At 41.8% G+C, this 20,535-nt stretch overlaps 1 protein-coding gene and 1 long non-coding RNA gene across 3 annotated transcripts; one reads left to right on the plus strand and one right to left on the minus strand.

Moving 5' to 3' along the window:
- The first annotated feature begins 1,246 nt into the window (after positions 1-1,246).
- On the plus strand, positions 1,247-16,547 carry LOC137905827 (uncharacterized). The gene is made up of 3 exons (XR_011105860.1): positions 1,247-1,281; positions 9,506-9,609; positions 16,498-16,547. It is a non-coding gene; the product is annotated as an uncharacterized lncRNA (long non-coding RNA).
- LOC137905826 (uncharacterized protein LOC796453 homolog) lies at positions 10,854-19,602 on the minus strand. 2 transcript variants are annotated; one of them, XM_068750091.1, is made up of 4 exons: positions 19,092-19,602; positions 18,773-18,890; positions 18,468-18,554; positions 10,854-10,926 (listed from the first exon to the last, which is right to left on the minus strand). In XM_068750091.1, exons 1-4 carry the CDS (start codon positions 19,106-19,108, stop codon positions 10,867-10,869), a joined length of 282 nt encoding a protein of 93 aa, XP_068606192.1. In that variant the 5' UTR covers positions 19,109-19,602; the 3' UTR covers positions 10,854-10,866. The 2 variants fall into 2 exon arrangements, with proteins under 2 accessions (XP_068606192.1, XP_068606191.1); XM_068750090.1 differs by lacking the exon at positions 10,854-10,926 and having other exon boundaries at positions 16,998-18,554.
- Between the last annotated feature and the right edge of the window lie 933 nt (positions 19,603-20,535).

Genomic DNA, 20,535 nt, shown 5'->3' on the forward strand with positions numbered 1-20,535 from the left:
TGTGCATACTGAACATCTCGTCACATACAGCATTATGGGTTAAAATGCATCGTTCTCCAACGAGGAAAAAAAGGCCTCAAAATATTTTATTCAATAAAAATAAAGTAAATAAAATTACTACTTACTGGTATGTTAAATCCTTGCATAACAATAAATTATAAAATCACAAAACACATGGAGGGAACGAGCAAGGCCGTGTGCGACGCCCATTTAAAATCAAAATCTGAGCTAGACCATGTGGCTGTGAAGTCCTACAATAGTTCCATGTGAGGCTGAGCAGCAGCCTTCTGGTTCCGTCTATGGAAGCTGTGGGACTGGGGGGGGGCTCCCGGCTGGGTCGGATCGCGGCGCGGATCTCAGAGCAGCGGTTTCTCTCCCGGTGCAACTGCGTACCTCGCGTCTCAGGGGCAGGGTAAACACGCCCTCCCATTGGTCGGATACCTGCATGTCAATGAGCATTGTGCAGTCCGGCCTGAGATATGGACGGTTCTGATTGGTCCGCACAACGGGCCAATGGTGTGGAGACTGGCGACTCGACACCGACACACAAGCGCCAGATTTGAAGCACAGGATGTTTTTACTCTCACACAAAAGAGCAGAGCGACGCCTTCAAATTGACATTAGTTAATAAAAAAAAAATATATCTGCATGCGGTTTTTTATAACCTATATTCATAATGAAGGTTGTTAACGATGTATATTGGTGAAACCAAACCAAGCAAAATGTAGATTATATTTTAGAAGCATACATTTGAATTATTCGATTCCCATTAATTTGCATTCTCATTCTTTTTAGCTTTATTTTAGCGATCTATTCTAATTTACTAATTAAATTCACATTTTCCTTTTTTAATAGAGGACTTTTATCCAGTATTTTTTTTAAATTGCTTTAACACCCAAATAAGTAATTTCAATATTTAGCTTGTGTTATTACGATGGACTAGTTATTACAATGCATGTTTACAAATGAGCCCCCCCCCTCCCGTATGTAAGGTTCTGATTGGCTGGTATGGCTCCAAAGCATTGTCAGTCACAGAATGTAAACAAGACTCTGATTGGCTGTTGGCCAGGCCGCAATGGGCTGTCTGAAAAAAGGCAATAACTCGCCCTGCGGTTTCAAGGCTTCCCGGGTTAGATGATGAAAGGGGATAAGAAGAGACGGTTTCAAGGCGCCTCAAAGGCAGACCCCCATTGGCCCTGAAGCCATATGAGTCAAGCGTGAATCAAAGGGAGTACTGCTGAGATGGGGGAAATTATATGTTGGATATTTAAAATAATCGAGGTTAGTTTTCGGACAAATGCGGGACATGATCATTATAAAAAGTTATGAAAACAAGTGAAACTCGAAATAATTCATGCCGAGGCTGCACGTGAGTGTGAAGGGACAGAAAATAGCCCCGGTTGTGGATCGCCCTGCTGAAGCGCGCTTTAATGGAGACAATCTGCAGGGAGTCTTTCACCATTTTAAAGACTGGCTGCGTGAGGTTTGTCGTACAAGGGTCAGTGCGTTAAAATAAAACCAGTGCGATTTATTTCACGAATATTATGTAGAGCTTACACAATCGTATATGTTGCTTGTAATCGTCCTTGCTTTAGTTTGTAAATACAGATTTGAGAGTAAAATGTTTACTTGAGAAATAAAGGCAACAAATAAACGATTGTAAATCTGGTGCAGCCACAAATATTTGACATTTGACAGTCCTGCATGACCCTTTTCCATCATGTTTTGTTTCTGCAAATAGCAGGTCTTTTAAAGCCCTGGAGTCGAGATTAATAAAATACAAAGCTGCCACAAAACATTTTTAAATGGTAAATTTGCTTTGTAAGAACAATAAAAAAAAAACTACGTTTCATTTGGCTGTTTTTTTTCCCCCTCTCTAGCCTACATACCTAACCAGAGTAACATGTTTGTTGTTGTTGTTGTTGTTGTTGCTTACTCTTGAGTGATGTTTCATTTGACTGTCAGATCACAGAGAGATTAAACAGGGAGGTTCTTAATGACAAACAATATTTATGTTAAACTCTCACCAATTATAACCCTGACCAACATGCATTTTTATTAATATAATTAAAGCAGTTTAGGTGGTTTGACAAAATTAGGGATTTTATTTATTTATTTATGCGGTGGGACGCACACCATAACGCTGAAATCTTAAAGTGTCTTAATGTTTATACACACACACATATATATATTTAATTCATCTCATGTCTCTTCTCAAGTGAGTTCCACACAACGTGGAAGAGGTCAAACACACGGTACAGGCTTGTGCGCCCACATACACAAGACATAATCAATGCAAGCAAGTGATTTCTTTAGAAAAAAGGGTAGTTTTACAACGAGGAGTGTCCTTGATCAATGAAGCATTGATGATCGACAGTGTGTGCCTCCCGCCCACGTCTGCACACAGTGACAGGGCCGTTGGACATTAAGGAAGGACAAACTCATTGTCTGTTTGCCTTTATATCCATATATAAAACGCTCATGGGTGATCATCGAGCAGTAAGGATTCATGTATTGTAAATATATTTAAATTGTTTTCAGATTTACAGAAAAAACACCAGAATTGTCCATCAATCATTAATGTGCATTGTCCCTTCTCAGAAGAATACATACATTATTATTATTAATTATAGGAGTGGCCAAAATGTTATAAAAAAAGAAAAGAAAACACAATTACAATGAGAGAAACAACATTAATAAAATAAATAAATAAATAATCAAAAATGAGTGAATGATGCATGATTTAGTACTGACCTTTGTGTATGTGTGTGTGTGTGTGCGTGCGTGGGTGTGTGTGTGTGTGTGCGTGGGTGGGTGGGTGGGTGAGTGTGAGCGACAGATAGAGCATTAGCATTTGTGCACAATCAGTCGATACATTAATTAAGCCATGATGAATATAAACAGGCTAACTCATACGCTCACTTACAGTTCACATATTAGCCTTGAAAATCACCTTCAAATCATTTCGTATATATTTTTAATGTTCATTGTTCATCATGTATAAATGAATGTAGAGATGGCCATGTGTGTGTGTGAGAGTGTGTGTGTGTGTGTGTGTGTGTGTTGGTAGGTGCGCAAACTGCTTGAACCGCAGTGGCATATGGCAGAAGACTGGCGCCGTGACAAAAATCTGCCCTCACCTCAGGTATTTAATCTGACACTGATAAAACTGTTAAATTCTAAAAAAAATATATATATATATTTCTCTGTTTGCAAAAGGGCATCTCAAAAACATTTCAAGGTGAAAGGAAAATATATTTAACTAAAGATATTTCTCGTGCATGGGGTGCAAACAGAAGACATAGTCAATACAGAGAACTGTGACATCAAACAAACAAGTTAGGACACAAACAAACAAACAATCAAGCGGGCATATAAATAAATAAAATGCATATTTGATTCAATTAAAAAGATGCATTTTCCAACAGAAGAATTATGGTACACTTTGATTTTTCTTTTACATCCTCTGATACATTTGCGTTCCATTCATCCAGTCCCATCACTCAGAGGGTTTTAGGTGGCTGAAAGCACAAACATTTGAAAAGGGGTTACAGAGTGTACTATGAAAAAAGACAACAAAACAACAAAAAAAGCCCCATTTGGATCACCATTAAAATTGACAGAATCCAAAAAATTTTTACCAGCATGGTTATTAAATTCTTAGGCATTTGCTAACAAGACCCCTCAGACAACAACAACAACAACAACAACAACAACAACAACAACAACAGCAAGGAATGGCTTTTAGGTGTAGCAGATACTGCTCAGGATATTACCTTCCCTCCAACGCAGATTTGCTGAACCACCGCTGTGCTCTGGATGGGCCGCAGCGCCAACTATTGCCCTGGCATGCACACTACAACTATTTCAATCATTTATGAAAACATTGGCGTGTGAATGCGCATGCATAAGGAAAAATGTTTCCATTTTCACCAAAACCTGTTTGCGGTCCTACCAGCCTAAAAAGAAATGGCAATATTTGAAAAGTTCCTCATCACTTAGAGGCTTCTCGTCTACAGTTGTAGTGCAATGAGCAAATAGTGTTTGCTTGTCTCCAACCTAAAGTCTAATGATTCACCAACCATCAAAGATCGTATGAACAAATTGTCTTATTTGCCCCCATTTTGACATCTGTATAATATAAATATATTTGATGTTTCTTTGATACGTTATTAAAGGGATGGCTCTTCCTGTGCTTCCATTGTGAGTATAAATTAGTAAACAGCTTTATTTGACTGTGCTCAAAAACACACAAGGGCAACATTGTGCCTCTGTTATTGAAGTCATCAGCTATGTTGTTAGCCAGAATCTGCAGGAAGTGGTACGCTGGGTCCGCCGTAGGGCGGGTTGCGTTATGCCTCCATTTTCATGTGACCAAGATGGTTGTCGTTGCCATCGAGTTTGCACCTTAAAGAAGAAAAGAGGGTCTGTGGTGTGACGGATTTGCCCCCCCCCCCCCCCCCCCCAGCTGCAAGGTTGCTGGAGCTTTGCATTAGGAGCATCATTTAGATTAGTTCAGGTTCCTAGACTCTGGTCTGTAAATGCAAGGCATTATCACAGCAGTTCATCAAATAGTGAAGAGGTGTAATCAGCGGGCTTCGTGTGCAGTCAGCAAACTACATATGGAATATGGAAATGGAGGCAGATTTGCATCCGCGAGTCCTAAATAGCAAAGGATTTGATCATAAATAGAAACATAATCTATAAATCAGATGAATTTACTCTCGGAAATAATGTTAATAATTGAGGTTAGCCATCAAGAATGTCTTGCAACCACCCTGAGAAATTAAATGGCGACCATTAGTAGAAAAAGACGGACAAGTTTTAGATCATGTTGAAAGGCTTCCGATGATAGACTAACTTCTAAATAATCATAATTAAACTACATGTTTCTGCAAAGTTCCGTCACTTCAAAGTAATAACTGAACTGACAAAGCAGTGCAAAGCTTTTATTTACATGGTCAGTGTCCGTTCCGCTCTAAACTCAACTCCGGCTCAGCCCTCACACCAAGGAATCATTTTACATGAAGTGTCCAATTAAAAACGTCCTGTTGCAAGGTCTAAAACAAAATGTCCTGCTTGCCATTCCGGCTCCTTATGGCAGATGCCATATTATCATATTAATTTCACATCCCAGCATCCCACTGTGGTTCCAACATAAAAGCGGAGAGCAGTATTTCAGCATCTTGACTGATGTGACTCTCAAGATATGTGAGCCTTTTTATGGATCTACGAATATGCAGTTATCGCTCTCGCTGCACACCTCAGCTGACAAGCCTGCAAAGTCTTTGAAAGATAAAAGTTTAACAATGCTAGCTGCAGCAATGTCGAAGCGGAGGAAAGCAGAAACTGAGGCAGGTGCAGGTTCCGCGAGCGACATTTTGCTCAGTGTAATCCTAAAAATCTAACCCTTCATGAGGAAAAGGTGGGACTATGCACAAATGACTTTTTCCCAACACATGCATTTTTGTTTTCTTTTTTTACTTAGAAGAGATTCCTTCTCTTTCAGCGTGAACTGACAGAATTGCACCGATGATTATTTCACTCTAAATGGAGCAAGACACAATTCAGTGATATCTGATTATTAATATATGTCTCCAGTGTATGAAAAAAAATACATGCTTGGCCGTTCATTTTAATAAAAGCTGTAGTTTAAGAATTGAAACACGCTTGTTGTAAAATAATGCCCCAGAATGCATCTGCTGCTCTGCTGTTGGCCGAGCACGACCAAAGCCCTGTTTCCCAGTCTTAGGAGGACATGACACATCACACGAGCCAGGAGAGAGAGAATAGCGTGTGGCAGAGGGAATGGCCGCTTATGCTCATTACAGAAATGTGTAGTGATGGAAGGAGGAGTGACTTCACACAGGGAGGATGTGACAGAGATGAAATATTCCTCACAAATGTTGACATTTAGAAAATATAAGTCACTTAGAAATCCATTTAAGATGCATCCTTAATGTGTACGGCTGACACGGGCAGCATCACACAGTTTGCCTGAAACGAAAAGAAACAGTGTAATTAATGCCAGGTTTAATTGCCACTCTTAATTGTCATATCATTTAAGTTTAATGTGACGTTCCTGCTTGGAGTGTGAGGTAAAATTGAGCAAGGCCAGTTCCCTTTTGGGACAAAGAAGGATCTCTTCAATTTTTTTAATTTTTATTTTTTTCTGGGGTCAAATGGGGTGTGTGACATTTTCTCACAGACGTTTGAATGTGAACTGAAGGATACCTCTTATTGCCTCAACATAATATACTGCTAATGGGAGTAGCTGAGGCTTGAACCGGATCTCATTGCGGCACGCCTTGGCTGCAGTGCTGCTGGTTCGTCTGCAGCTTGCTCGATGGGAGCAGGAGGCCCTGAGCTTGGCCGTCCCTCCGCGGCAGCAGAGGCGCTGGGGATAGCTGTGCATGGCGAGGGCAGGCTGTTTGATCAGCACATATTTTTAATTGGCTCCAGGCACCCTGGACGGTCAGCATTGCCATGAAGTAGACTCCTATTGCACCTTTCCTAATTAAAACAATTACAAATTCCAGGCGCTTCATAAAGGATTAAATTAGACTTGAGTGTGTGTGTGTGTGCGTGTGCGTGTGCGTGTGATGTCCCCTTGATAGCTAACATGTATAGCTTAATTGTTTTTCTCCTCAGTTACAGTAAATAAAGGAGGGCCGACTGGAACTCTGCTCCTTACATACCAGTATGTTCATTAGAAATAATGCCGAGGATGAATTTTGCCATTGGTTTCTTCAGGCATCTGAATTGAAAAGTACAACAAAAAAACTTTGGGGAATGTTTAACCTGCAGTGTTATGTCTTTAATTGAATATTCACATCTGTCCCGCTGTGTGAAGCAGCTTTAACGAGAGCTGTTTGTCTTGTTTGAAATAATTGATGTCAGACAAACTGTGCAACTCCTCGGAGAAACATTTTGATCGGCTTGGAAAACCAATGTTCCCGAAAAAAGTTGCATTCAACTGTCACATGATGTTTAATCCATTACATCTTAAACACTTTTTTACAAGTGTTTAATTACATGTATGGATAATTAAGATATGGCCCTAAAGATTTTGGGGGGGGGGGGGGGGGGGGCTCTTGCTCTCATATTGTTGCTCAGGACATCAGGGAAGGAGCGTCTTCAGCTCCCAAAACAAAGACGGCTTAAATCTCTCAAATGTCTGCAGTGCAACTTTGCCCCCCCGAGGGAGCGTAGAAACAAGGGAGTGTTTCTTTGGTCTGACATTGGAAGCCAGAGTTCATGTACTGATGGCCGTGGAGGGATTTTCAGAGCCGGTTCTGTTCAAAATCGGGCCCCTGAAGCAGTAACACACACCCTGACGCGAACAATAAAATCATATGACATATGACTGGGAAAATTACTACAATTTATAACTATAATAACCACGTCTGAACAAAGTTTAACTTGAACGCATCAGTCATGAGGCATTAGGGGAACCTCTGCCGCGTCCAGAGACAATACAGGAGTGTTGGGCTGTCGCCTCGGTGCACAAGTCGTAGTCGATGGCGGTGGGAAAACAAGAATGATGTCGCTTGTTTGACACAGTGAGACTTCTGTCCGCATCAACAACCAGAATAAATAGCAATAATTAAACACAGAATAAAACCACAGCCTGTCAGATGGTTCATGAAAACTATTGTCCAGAAGTGAATAGCTATGTTATAAGCGAGACCCGACGATGAATAGCACACAGACGGCAGCCCACGGTTTACTGTAAGTCTTGCGTTGGAGGGTGTGTGGACTAAATTAGATGCAGACCGAATTGTGTAAACACAGAGACGGCTACGATGTTTTTGATTTCCAAAACGGAGAAAAGTGGCATACAGATGGATGGAATTTAGCGTTTGCCGTGGGAATAAAGAGCGTGCTGTGATTTATATGTATGCAATTCGCATGATTTATACGAGTTTTCAGATCAAATTAAAATGAGTTGTGGAGTTTCTGCATTTCATCTGCAATGCTTAAAACCAATCCGACAGGACTCGTGGGGACATTGTGGGGATTCTGCCTCCCTGACAAAATGAAAAAAATGAAACCACATACTTTGGAGGGATATATTTGTGGAACATGATGGCTCGGTTTCTATTGACTCAAGAGGGATAGACAATAGAGAGACGTGGCAGAGAGAGAGAGGGGGGGGGGGGTGAAAAATGGACCGGGAAGATGACTGAGGGTGGGGTGTCTCTTCAGCCAACGCCGCTTCCTGTCCGGAAAACTCCATTAATCATTTTCACATCTTTGTGTCACGCCTTACTTTGCCAATAGCCAGAAGTGTAGCATTGATGACATCAAGGATTGATGAGATCCAGGCAGGGGGTGGGCTGGCAGGGGTTTGGGGTGGAGGTGGTCAAACCAGATGGGGTGTGAGGCAGACTACGAGGGACACCTGATGAAGGTCATGATGTTACCCATTGCCCCTCATTAAACACATCCTTCTGCAGACGAACACGGATGTAGGCCACAAATAAAACTGAAACGGTTTATACTGAGAAGAATAATAAAAAAAGAATCATAGGGAAATCTACTTATTTGTTTATTGCTGGAAGTCATTTTGGAATATTTATACCTCTCTGGTGTTTGCACAATAAATAAGGAGCTGTCACTGCTCGCTTGTTATGTTGGTTTAGCACAAAAACAGAAGCATAGAAGAAGAGTGAGTCTGGCTCCAAAAGCCACCTAAATGACATGTTGCGTTTCAATACCAATAATTGCTCCATCTTAAGCTACCAAACTGCTGGCTGTAGCCCCCAAGTTTTATTCTCCCCGAGAATGGAAAACAAAATTGAAGCAGAGACTTTAACTCACTGCTGAAGGCTTTGTTTGTGTATCAAACTAACTTACATGCCTACTGTTTTGGTGCAGGCTCATATTGCACATGCAAGTTTAATGTTCATGCTGTTGACCATCCAGTTCAAGTCCAACGGTCAATGTTGTCTCTTTGTCATCACGGTGCGTCAAAAACATTCATTTCTAAATCTTCAGAAGTGACAAATGCCGGCAGTTCACCTTCAGAATCATCCTCTTCTCTCTCTCTCTCTCCTTTTTTTTATTGGTTGCGCCAATGTTTTGCCAACCCCTGCGAATTTTTGCACGACTAATATATTTGTTGTTGAGAATGCATCGTTCTGACATGAAAACTGAAAAGAGCTGCTTCAGAGGTCAGATTGAACCTTGTAATACTGTATTAACTCTGCATTTTTGAAAGCCTAATTTGCCTCCACCGTTTGCAACACGAACGCTCACACATTAGCAGATGCTTTGATACTGCGCATTAATGGTATTTCTGGTCTCCCCCTTGTGGTAAAATATTACACATCTGTAAACCACCGCGGCCTGCAGGCAGCGAGGGAAAACCCGGCCATGTGAACGGGTAACTGAACTCAAACTGAATTCAATTAGAGCCAAGAGTAATATCAAAAGGTGTTGCCTCTCTCTCTCTCTCTCTCTCTCTCTCTCTCTCTCTGTGTGTGTGTGTGTGTGTGTCTAGTGTTACCCCTGCTGGCACTGGGCGTACTCCGAAGCTTCTCCCAACTCAGTAGCTGATCAGAACCAGGTGGGAAGGCCTCCATGTGCTTTCCATTTGTGCAGGATGTAAGTGGATTCGATTAGATCCAAATGCACAACCTGTCAGCCGGGTGTGGGGTGTGTGTGTGTGTGTGTGTGGGGGGGGGGGGGGGGGGGGACCGACTTTCAAAGGCCATTACATTATGGACAGGATTTAGAATAAAAACTTCCCTGGCTGGGATTGTACCATTAAATTGCTTGATGTGAAACTATTGAAGTGATTTAAGCTTGCATGCTGACTGTGCGCCATTCATGTGGGCGCAAATTCTGTCACACACACCCTCCTGAATAATCATTAGCAGATCCCTCCCCTCTTTCCTCTCTCTCTCCCTCTCTCTCACACACACACAAACATTATTCACGCTGCAGTATATCCTCACACACATATCTCCAGTGGCCTTGCAAACCTGCCTGCATTACAAACAGTAGCTCTCACAGCTTTAAAAATCAAATGACTCCATCAGTCATGGCTGTTAAGAAGCCCTGCCATAAAAAATTAAAGACTTCCAGCAAACTGTAACACATCTCCTTAGTTTTGATTGGCTGGAATAATATGATGTCTCCTGTTAACATTCGGTTTCACTCACTGGTCTCTATAAACATGGTAAAATATGGAAGAATTTAAGCATGTTGAAAGGAAAAACGCAGCAAAGGAGTCATTCATCCGCTAAGAGGTAATCCATTTTCACACTTTTGTTGCAGATGTGTGTATGACTCGGCCATGCAGATGTTTTAACTGCAAACCAGCTTCACTCATCATGAATTAGACACGGCGGACGGGTCGGTCGTTTTGAAAGCTAAAGGCTTGGCGTCCATGTACGGGCGATGGATAAGAAAGAGTTCAGCTGAGCCACGATTTTAATGCCGGGAGCCTTTGCTTTACAGGCCTGATCGGAGTGAATCAATTGGACATTTCTAAGCCTTTATTATCAATCACCATTGCCTACGACACTCTAATGAGCTCATTAGGTAAGATGAACAGCAGATTGATTGCAAAATGGAGCAAGTAAAAAGTAAGATATAGAGAAGAATAAGGTGATGGAGGAGAAAGGAAATAGGTATCATGGATCTCTACGAAAGAGGAATGGCAGAGTAAAATTAAGAGGAGACAGGCCATGTGTCTTGGTCTATATTTCAAATATGACTTTAATTTTCTTTACTTTTTTTACTCTATTTCACCACCCGTCTATTTCACCAAGTTTTATTTATCCGATAGTTTAATTTGTTGTACCGATGGCGTCAGGTCCCTGAAGTCGTCACGTCTTCCACACACGGCTGATCTGCCTATTGTCCGCAGAGCCCAGAAGATGAAGGGCGGAGTCTGGTAGCTGCCTCAACATCATGCTGCAGCAATGAGAAGACAAGTAGAGAAATGAGATAGAAGAAAAGGACAAAGGAACAAAGCAAGTCAGTGAAGTCAGAGAAGCAGGAGCACAAAGAATGAAACGATGTGTATGAGAGTGTAAACGATGTGATTTGGGCCGACATTTGTTCCCCTTGGGCAAACTCAATAGGCCATTCTGTCTGAATGGAGTGTGTCTGTGTGTTTGTTTGTGGGGGGGGGGGGATAAGTGAGCCCCTCTGGTGCTGAATTTTGGCTGTGATGGTACTACCACGATTCAGAAAAGGGAAAATATTTCAGGGAAGCTCAGGAATAAGGAAGCGACAACCATTTTTTTTTTTTTTGCTTCCACCTAGCAATGAACAGATGTGCTCAAACCTCAGCTGCTGCCAGATGTGGATTGAAGACCATCTGCATGAGTAGTTATACTGCAAGTGTGTCTGTATGCCTTTGGAGGAAAAAAAGGAAAAATAAAAGCACAAAATGTGGGCATGCACACGAGTGAAAATGAGTCATGTCACTATTTTTGATGAGTTGATTCTGACGCCTACCTCCGCAGCTACCCCCACGGCAGGATTATTGTAGCTCCTGATAGCCTTGAGGTGAATTATGGCTGTTTTATGAGGGGGGAAATAGCTGAACATTTAATTAGGGAAACATAGTTTGGAGCTTGTTCATTCATTTGTGGCATTTCATCCAGAGTTCTGAATTAAAAGGCGACGACACCCTGATCTTAGCTGTGGTCAATTATGTACATTCTAAAGACTGAACCGATTAATCTGTACTCACACTATGTGGACATAAAACGGCGGATAAGAATATCCTTCTCAGGTAATTAATACAATGTCACATAAAGAATGTTGGTATTGAAAAGCCAAGAAAATGATTAAAAACATGGAAAGATAGATATATATATATATATATATATATATATATATATATTGTACAATACCAGGTTTCAAAATCTGATGAGACATACAGCCATAAAGTGTTATGAAACCGCAGAACATGTCAGATTAAAATGTGCAAGGGTGATTTCCACCAATAAAGATGGAGACAGCGGCTGCTTCACCACAAAGAGAATGGTCTGAAGGGATTTCAACAACCTTCATAAAGACGGGACTAAGGCCACTACACAAAAGGGAATAGAAACCAAGCCAATCAATTAATGCCCCCCCCCCACAATGAGGACTGAAGACAGGGAGAAATGCTTTCAGACCCGGTGTGCATCTCAAACTTGTTGGGTTCCAACATTCTGTGGCATTGAGCGGTAGAGTCTGCTCTCTGCATGTTCACAGCTGCTTTCTTTGTGTGTGTGTGTGTGTGTGTGTGCATGCGTGGGTGCGCTAATGTTTCCGTGTTTTTCTGCATGTATGTGTGTGCTGAAAAGCTCGCTATTGAATGAGCACAAGAGCGCCGAGCTCTTTAAATGCCAATGAAAATGAAAGAGAGGGAAATTGTATAGGCACTCTGAAGCAACAGGGAAAAAAAATCAACAGAGTGAGACAGAGAAAACAAAACCTTACAGTGCCAAGAGACTTCATAAGGTTTAGCAGCCCTCCACTTAAATATATTGCCGTCATAAATCTTCCACTTAATGTCCATTGGGCTCAACTTTTTATGGCTAGTGACAGAGATGGTGAGCGACTTCTGTAAAAAAAAAAAAAAAAGACCAAAGCAAATTGCAATATAAAAATGTATACATAAATAAATATAAATATATATTGTTTCAAAATGTTGCCATTTTAGGGTTCCATTAATGTTTGGAAGGGGAAAACCATTAAGGGGAATATAGTGACAGCTCAATACGGGTTAATGTTAAGAAGTTTGCACTCGGTGATGTGTACTGGGTTGTCAGGTGTTTATTTTGTAATTTCCAATTAACCTTACAGGGGCCAGTCAGAGTGAACCAAAGGGCTGTATACGGCCCTGGGGCCGTACAATGCCCAGGTCTGCCAAAGACATTTTTAAAAGTTCAGGCGTGCTTTGCTTTGTGATCATGATTCACCTTCATTCCTGTTTTGTGTGCACGATCATTTACTGTTGCATCAAGGTGTTTCAACAAGTGTGAGCATTCCCAAACAATACTCTCACTCCAATGATGACTCAAAGTTTTCTTTGGAGATCCACGTTGTTTTTCTATTTTATCTATATATCGATGACTCCACACAACCAGAGCTTTGTGATGTCAGCCTTCTCTGTCCATGTTTCTGGTTGTTTGCAGTTGGTCTTGATGCCTCATCAAGTTGTCATGGCCTCCCAGCTTTTAGAGCATTCCTTTCTTTATGTCTTGAGACTTGGTTTTTTCCATCGGTGTATGCTGACTGCACTGTAAAATAAGCCCCACGAGTGAGACCGAAAACTTTGAGGTGCACTCAAGGAAGCTCTGCCTTCCTGCAGACCGCGATGCCACTTTGGGCTTGGCATTCTTTTTTGAGGACCGGTAGGAGGTCATAGTGCTTGAAACTCTGCCTTGGATTTGTATTTTTTTTTTTTTTTTACATTTGAATACAAAGGGATTTGTGTGAAAAGAGGAGAAAGTATTGTCTTAGATGACCTTAAGTTTAATGTGCAATAGAGGAGTTATCATCTCTTCGCAAAAAGACTAGAGGAATGGTGAGCTAGTGACAACTAACCCAACAGACATGATAGATGTCTTTAATAACCTCTGGCTGGTTTTTTTTTTTTTTATGGTCCTGCAGGATTTGTTGCTAATAAGATCCAAGTCTTATTATGATGACCACCTCTGTCATCGCCTCCCACATCATGCTGGGCTTCAGTCCACCACAGTCAAAAATAAATACAAAGTCAAAGGTCCCTTGTACTAGAGCAGATGTGGCACTTGTTGATGATGCAAGTATGTCTCAGTTTCTGAACAAGAAATATTTGCCTTTAGACATGTTTCAGCAGTGAGGAGGAAAAAAAACACCTCAGCAAGGTGATCACCTGTTGACTCGAAAACCTTGAAGCCCTGTGGCCACTGAGCCAAAATCACCACGTGGTGTTGGAGACTGCACAAACATGCTCAGGTAAATGGCATTTGATGGTTTTAATAAGCATTTCCATTATTGAAACGGAAAGACAAAAGGGAGCTCGTTGGGAATATGTGCAGGACCACGGGAGCTATAAGAACTTGCGCTCGTCAGTCCCAAAAAGCAAAATTGGACCGATTTTATTGTGCTTCCAGTTCTTTTGAAAATTGCAATCACAAACATGAAGTCCTTTAGTGTGTCTAAGTAGCTTTGAGCTCTATCGCAAGCATAGATCTGGTGAGGGCCCCATGTTTTATTAATTTGTAGATGAGCTCAGCTATTGATGGCGCTGGCTGCCCATGGGTTCAATTAGGATAATACAGGGAGAGGGGCAGATTATGGCTGGCCATTTAAGTGAGGGTATATCTCTTCCTGACAGTTATAGTCCAAATGCAACAAATTGTACCTCAGTGGCTGTGTGAGCGGCGCCATATCAGCCCTCTGGTGATGTAAGCACGCCCGTGTGGCAGGTCAGCCATGTGGAGACAACTGCAGGCTGTGAGAGCCATGTAGCCTGTCCTCTCAGAGTTAACAACACAGGCTTGAGTGCAGCCTATTCCCATTCAGTTAATAGGGGCCATTTAGAAAACAGTGGTCTATATGGTACTGAGTTGAGTGCATGCTCTACCCCACTAACCCTAAAGAGTTCCACTTAGCGCAACTCTCTCTAAACTGTTGCACTTCCTCTCTCCGGTAGCCTCTGGGTTCAGCGCTGGTGCGTGTTGACAGCCGAACGGGGCACAAAGCTGCACCATGAAGACATCTTGCTTTGCGAATACAGGATGGGCTGTGTGAATATTCTCACAAGACGGTTGCGGCGTGCACGTGGGAAGAGGAACTGCTCACGGCCTTGTCTGTCGGTGACACCGAGCGAACATTTACTTTGATTGATCTGGGCCTTGTCTGTTTTTTCCACAGCGCGATGAAGACGCTAAAGCTGAGGCTGTCCATGGTTCTTCTTTTCTGTTCAGGCGGTGTAAAGTAAAACTGCAGGAATCTCTGCAGAGATTGTTTGTTTTCTTTCGCTCGGGGGGGATTTTTAGTATTTCAGCATCCCGGCCCACTAACCTTTCCCTCTCTCCTTGCTCGCCTATCTCAGCTTTCCCTGTTCCATGCTCCAGCCAGGCCGGGGCAATAGGGCACCGCTAATGTGCTTGGTGGGTCATTAATTCTTTAGATTGGCCATCGGGGCAGCAGAGCAGACGAGCTTCGTTGTTTGAGGTTGGGGGGTGCGAAATGGTGATGGAGAGGCAAAGCAGATGTTTGTGTTGGCCGGTGAGGGGAAGTTGGTATACTTGATGCCAAACCCATCGCCATCTCATGCCCAAATACACATCAGCCAAGTCTGGCAGAGAGAGGTAAGGGTGACCAGACCGGGCTTGTTCCATTCAGCCTGCTATAGACCACAGCCAGTTAGGCGGAGGACTGTCCGGCGATCAGCCTTCTGCCATTTGGTGAGATTATTCAAGGCGATTTTGTTTTTCAGTTGCAACTGCTGAGGACGAGCGTTAAACCGAACTCTGATAAATAAAAGATTTAGATCACCGTGGTGCGTTTGCCTTTGAGAAAGATGGGAATCAGAGAGGACACAAAGAAAAGGATGAACTAACCCAGATTTTCTGCTGGCCATGGTAAAAATATCACAATGTATGCGCATACATAGACCCCAGAACAAGGACAGTTCATTTAACTCTCTCCTGCCTCTCCACACGTCTGATACCAGCCATTCATCACCGCCCACCTTTCATATCTGTGTGCCTGAAAAGGACAATGTGTGTACATCTGTGTGTCGGTGTGTGTGAAAACCGATTTGAGATAATCATGTTCTTCGAAGCCCACAAGTTTTAATCCCATTGTAGAGTTCCTGAGCATTTATGAGATTCACACAATGAGGAATACAGTCTGTGTCCAGCTAATGCTCAGAGTGTGCTGCCCTCTACTGCTGCCTGGTATGAACATCTGGACTCACCACCACAAAATAAAACACATTAGTCTTAACGTTTTTTAATGATACTCTGCTCGTATGAATATTTTAGTTGTTTCATCTACTCATCGATCAATAACCACAGATGTGAAGCGATGACGTCAGCAGCCGCAGCCCAATCGTTTCCTGGTGAAGTTTTCATCTTTTAAACCCATTATAAAAAAAGAAAAATCCAAACAAACGGTGCGTGGAAGTGTTTGCTGCCCTATGATTACACTCAAAATCTCTTTCTTTTGTTTCCAGAATGTTTACAGGCACAGCAGATTAAAAAAAAGGTCCTGTGAAGGCTTCATCTGGGATAGATTATGTTTTGATTATACATTATACAGATTATGCGGTAATGATGAAACTTATCACCAGGATATTTATCCAGGATGCTGCAAATTGCATCCTCACCACTTAGAATTTTATAGCGCTTGCTTTGACCTATTGCATTTGCTCAAGGATACAATAGACCTTTCAAAAGAGGTGTAACATCAGGCGATAAGATGGAGGGTTTAATCATGATGCACTAATTGTCCCTCTCTACACTTTCCTGTTTGGTATCTGCCTTTCAGAATAATGAAGGTGTGCACCTGAGAGAAAACAAAGCTCCAGCATGTTATCACGACGCAGTGAGACTTCTAAATCTGAATTACCATTGGCTCATTTGTCATCTCTGAGCAAAGGAGTGGTGCTGCAAGGGAATCAAAGGAGAAGCAACGAGGAGCCGAAGTAGACGGCAAGGCAGCTGCAATTATGTGTAGCGCTTTAATGTATGTAATCTGTTACTGTGTCTGTGATGAGACAAGGACATGTAGTGTGCTAATTAAAGAAACCTTTCAGTGCTCAGGTCATATTTCAATAATGATAGTCTCAAAGCAGGAGGAGTCATTCGTTACTGGCCATTCGGAGGACAAAAGGGGATGATGAGTGTGTGTGGGGGGGGGGCAGAGGAAATTCCTGTTTGCACACACGGTATGAAACCCATAAAGCTAATGGCCATTTTCCTTACAAAGAACAATGTGAAGAAAAAAATACACATATATATATAATTAATGCAAAAAAACAAAACAAATGTATTTGCTCAAAACCAAATTTTATTTTAGAAATGTATATTTACAAGAAGAAGAAAAAGAAAGTCAGGCTCATGTCATGTACGATACAAAAAAATAAAATATATCATTGAAAAATAAAATAAAATCACATGTTAAAAATGCTCTAAATTTCTGACACACTGGTCTGGAAATAAAATGCAAACTCTCAAGATGAGGGTTCCAAATCCACTCCAAGAAAAGGAATGTCATATATTCAGTGCCTGCATGTGAAATGTCCAGTGCACGGGGGTCACAAACACACCTAATGAACAGTGCACAGGCAGAAAGGCCTGTGTGCAATTCCAACAGCATTTTAATGGCTCCAGTGGTTTTGGAATCAAAGCCTGAGGAATGGGTGTTTGTTCCTAAAAGAATGCCGTAGTGCAACAGGTGAGAAGCCATCTTGTCTTATTACCTTATGTTGAAATCACAAAAAGAATTTGCCTAGTCCTTCAGGTCAAAAGCAACGCCACCGCATATCACTGTCAAGACTGCACAACATTTTCATAATTGATTCATTTTTAAATGTTTAATTTAAACTGGAACAAGAGTTAAATATGGAGCAAATATGCGATGCCTTCCCCGAGTGAGTGATGGGAAATTAAGTGTTCAAATTAATTGAATCTTTTCAGAAATTCTGATCTGAGATAAAAACCAATTCCATGGCCTGACCCGCCACTATATCTAACCGAAATCTATGGACGACAAGCTTAAATACTCTACTAACGGAAACAACTTCCTTGGCCAATTTAACAAACACATTCCTCTAAAGCATTTCCTGTTTGAATATTAAAGCAAATGAGCAGTCAAAGACAAGTGCAATTCCTCCCTGAGACTGGTACATGTACTTAAAATACATTAAATTCAGCATTATACAACCCAAGTACCTTACTAGGAGACTAAGCGAGTCATTCTGACTGGACTAAAAGTGTGTTTCGGGCCACTTCTGCTGTGTACAGTAGCACCATTTTCAAACAACATTTAAGACAAAATTAAAAAAAAAAGGGGGGGGGGGGCATCATCAATCAGTTTTAATGAAGCTCTGAGAGCAGAATGTAAACCAGAGCGATTAGAAATCAAGAAAAGCCCAAAGCTGATCACACAGTTATTGCTTAAAATGATTATCATTTTGTTACATTTGAAAGATGAAATCCCTCCAGATATTTGACCACCAATGACCTCCACCCAAAAGTATTTAAAGCTCTGAGACATCACAGTAACTTGAGATGGGTAGGAACAGCCAAGTGTTGTCAATCCGCGCGCGACACTCTGACGTGACTCGGTTGTCCGATGGCTGACGAACGAGACGCATCAGGACGTCATGTGTCTCGGAGACGGCCTCGGTTCTGCAGGCTCTGGAAGTGGGCCTGCTTCAGGATGTGGTTAATCTGCACATAGGACAATACTAGCTTTGCAATATTGTTAGATTCCAAGGAGTCGCCGGAGCTGACCGGACTACAGGGTCCCACGACACACTGACTGGCGCAATTCCCAGCAGCGTATTCTGGACTGCTGAAGCTGCTTTCACTGTTGGATGACTGCAATGCAAATGTTAAAAATCAGTGGCGTGCCAAATAGATCCTCATGAATATTCATGTGTTTTCCAAAATAACATGGAACATTAAAATTCAGGGCCTGAATTTCACTGGTATTCCCATGAGCATTCAAAGCATGTTAGGAATCAAAATAAGTAAAACACAATGATTTATTCATCTGTTAGTGTTTCATTTCGGATTTAACTTGCGTGACGTCATACCTCCGAGTCCCAGGCATCCCGGCCTGGCTCAGGGGAGAGAGGGTGACCCCTGCCCTGCCGCTTGGCTTGCGGTACCATTTGGCCGCTGTCCTCATCTCCACCACTGCGCTGTCTTTTCCTGATTGGGGACAAAAACATATTTACACACATACAATATCTTATTGTATTACAATTATCTTAAATCACATCGTCACTGTAACAGCTGCAGCTATTCGTTTGAACAATAGCCCGCTTTTACATGGCGGCGTTATTATTACGGTCTTATACTGGCGATACTTAATGAGCGGTAACGTGAAGTATTGTTCCTGGCGTCGCTCACCTGTTTTCAGTCAACATGTGATGGATTTGTGCGGCCCGGGCTGGAGCCGGTCGGCGCTTCGGCTGGTTAGCGTAATGCTTTCCCCGTCCGTCGACGGTGTCTCGCCCGAGTTAACAATCAAATGCTAACCTTGCCGGCTAGCTAATACTCATGAAGCTATTCGTCATCTCGGCAATAATAATAATAATAATAATAATAATAGTTTGATCAACCGCACCGAGTCAGCTTAGGCGACTAGCTATGAAATTCTAGCTCCAAGTCAATTCCAAAAGCTTTGATAAGCTAACAAGCTAACGTTAGCAAACGCTATTATTAGCTGATGTTCATACTCAAATGACCGATCCACATATGGCAGAAAACGGTCAATTTCTTTGTCAAAAATCTACAATAGTCATGAACAGTGCAAAAGTAAAACAACAACTGTTTTACACTCCTTTTGTTTTGGCACAGCTAACTAAAACAACCCCCAGCTAAGCCAATAGCGACAGAAGTGTTTACATGATACTGCGGCTGCGCGAAGACACCGATGCTACGTTCACTGCTATCGGAAAAAGCTGTTGCAGCACTGTCACCATGATCTTAACAAAATCTACCACTTCCCATACGATGGAGCCACAGGAGTGCCACTATTAATAGGAAATATAAAGACAATCAATAAAAGAAACAATAAAATATATGCAAACATGTAAATAAAAAGGAAATCAATAAAGTTTTTTTCCCCTTTCATCATGTTCTCAATGCTTTAATGTTCTTGAAAGAGAGAGTTAAAGTGCAATAAAAACAGTTCTGTATCCCCTTGCCATGTCTTCATTTCCAACTAAAGTTGAACAGAATACTTTCAGTAGGCATTTATTAGGAATCCACAAGATGTCAAAACAAATCACCAAATGTTTCATAAAGTGGTAGATACAATATATGTCATTTGAATATTATGGTAAAGTAAATAGTGACATCTTTGTTGAAAAATGTCCTTGATAATATTCACTGTATCCATGTAGTGTGGCAGAAAAAGGAATCTCTGGATCAGGTAACTTCAGCCTGCGTGAGCTGCCGGGGTAGCTGTGCATCAGGTACAGTGACACCGTCTGGGTATCGGTTGGGAGGTCCTGTCCAGTCTGCGCCGTAAACATCAGCAACCTGAAGAGAAATCACAATTTGAAAAAAAGTAATTTTATTATGAGAAATAAAATATTCCAGTTGACTACATTATGACTAAAACTAAACTGAATTTTATTCAAATGACTTTACTAAAACTAAATCCAGTGTCCAGGGGCATCTGGGCAGCATCACGGAGAGCCTTGCACCCGACCTGCTGGCTGTGGGGACCCGGAGGAGTGTGATTCGCAACTACTTCATTGTGATTGATGAGGTGCGATCCCTTGTAATTCACTTGCCTCTTTGGACGAGCTTTTCAAAGCTCATTTCGTCTTCGGCACCTCGTACA

This window comes from Brachionichthys hirsutus, chromosome 16 (genome assembly GCF_040956055.1).
Source record: "Brachionichthys hirsutus isolate HB-005 chromosome 16, CSIRO-AGI_Bhir_v1, whole genome shotgun sequence".
NCBI classification, from domain to species: Eukaryota; Metazoa; Chordata; class Actinopteri; order Lophiiformes; family Brachionichthyidae; genus Brachionichthys; species Brachionichthys hirsutus.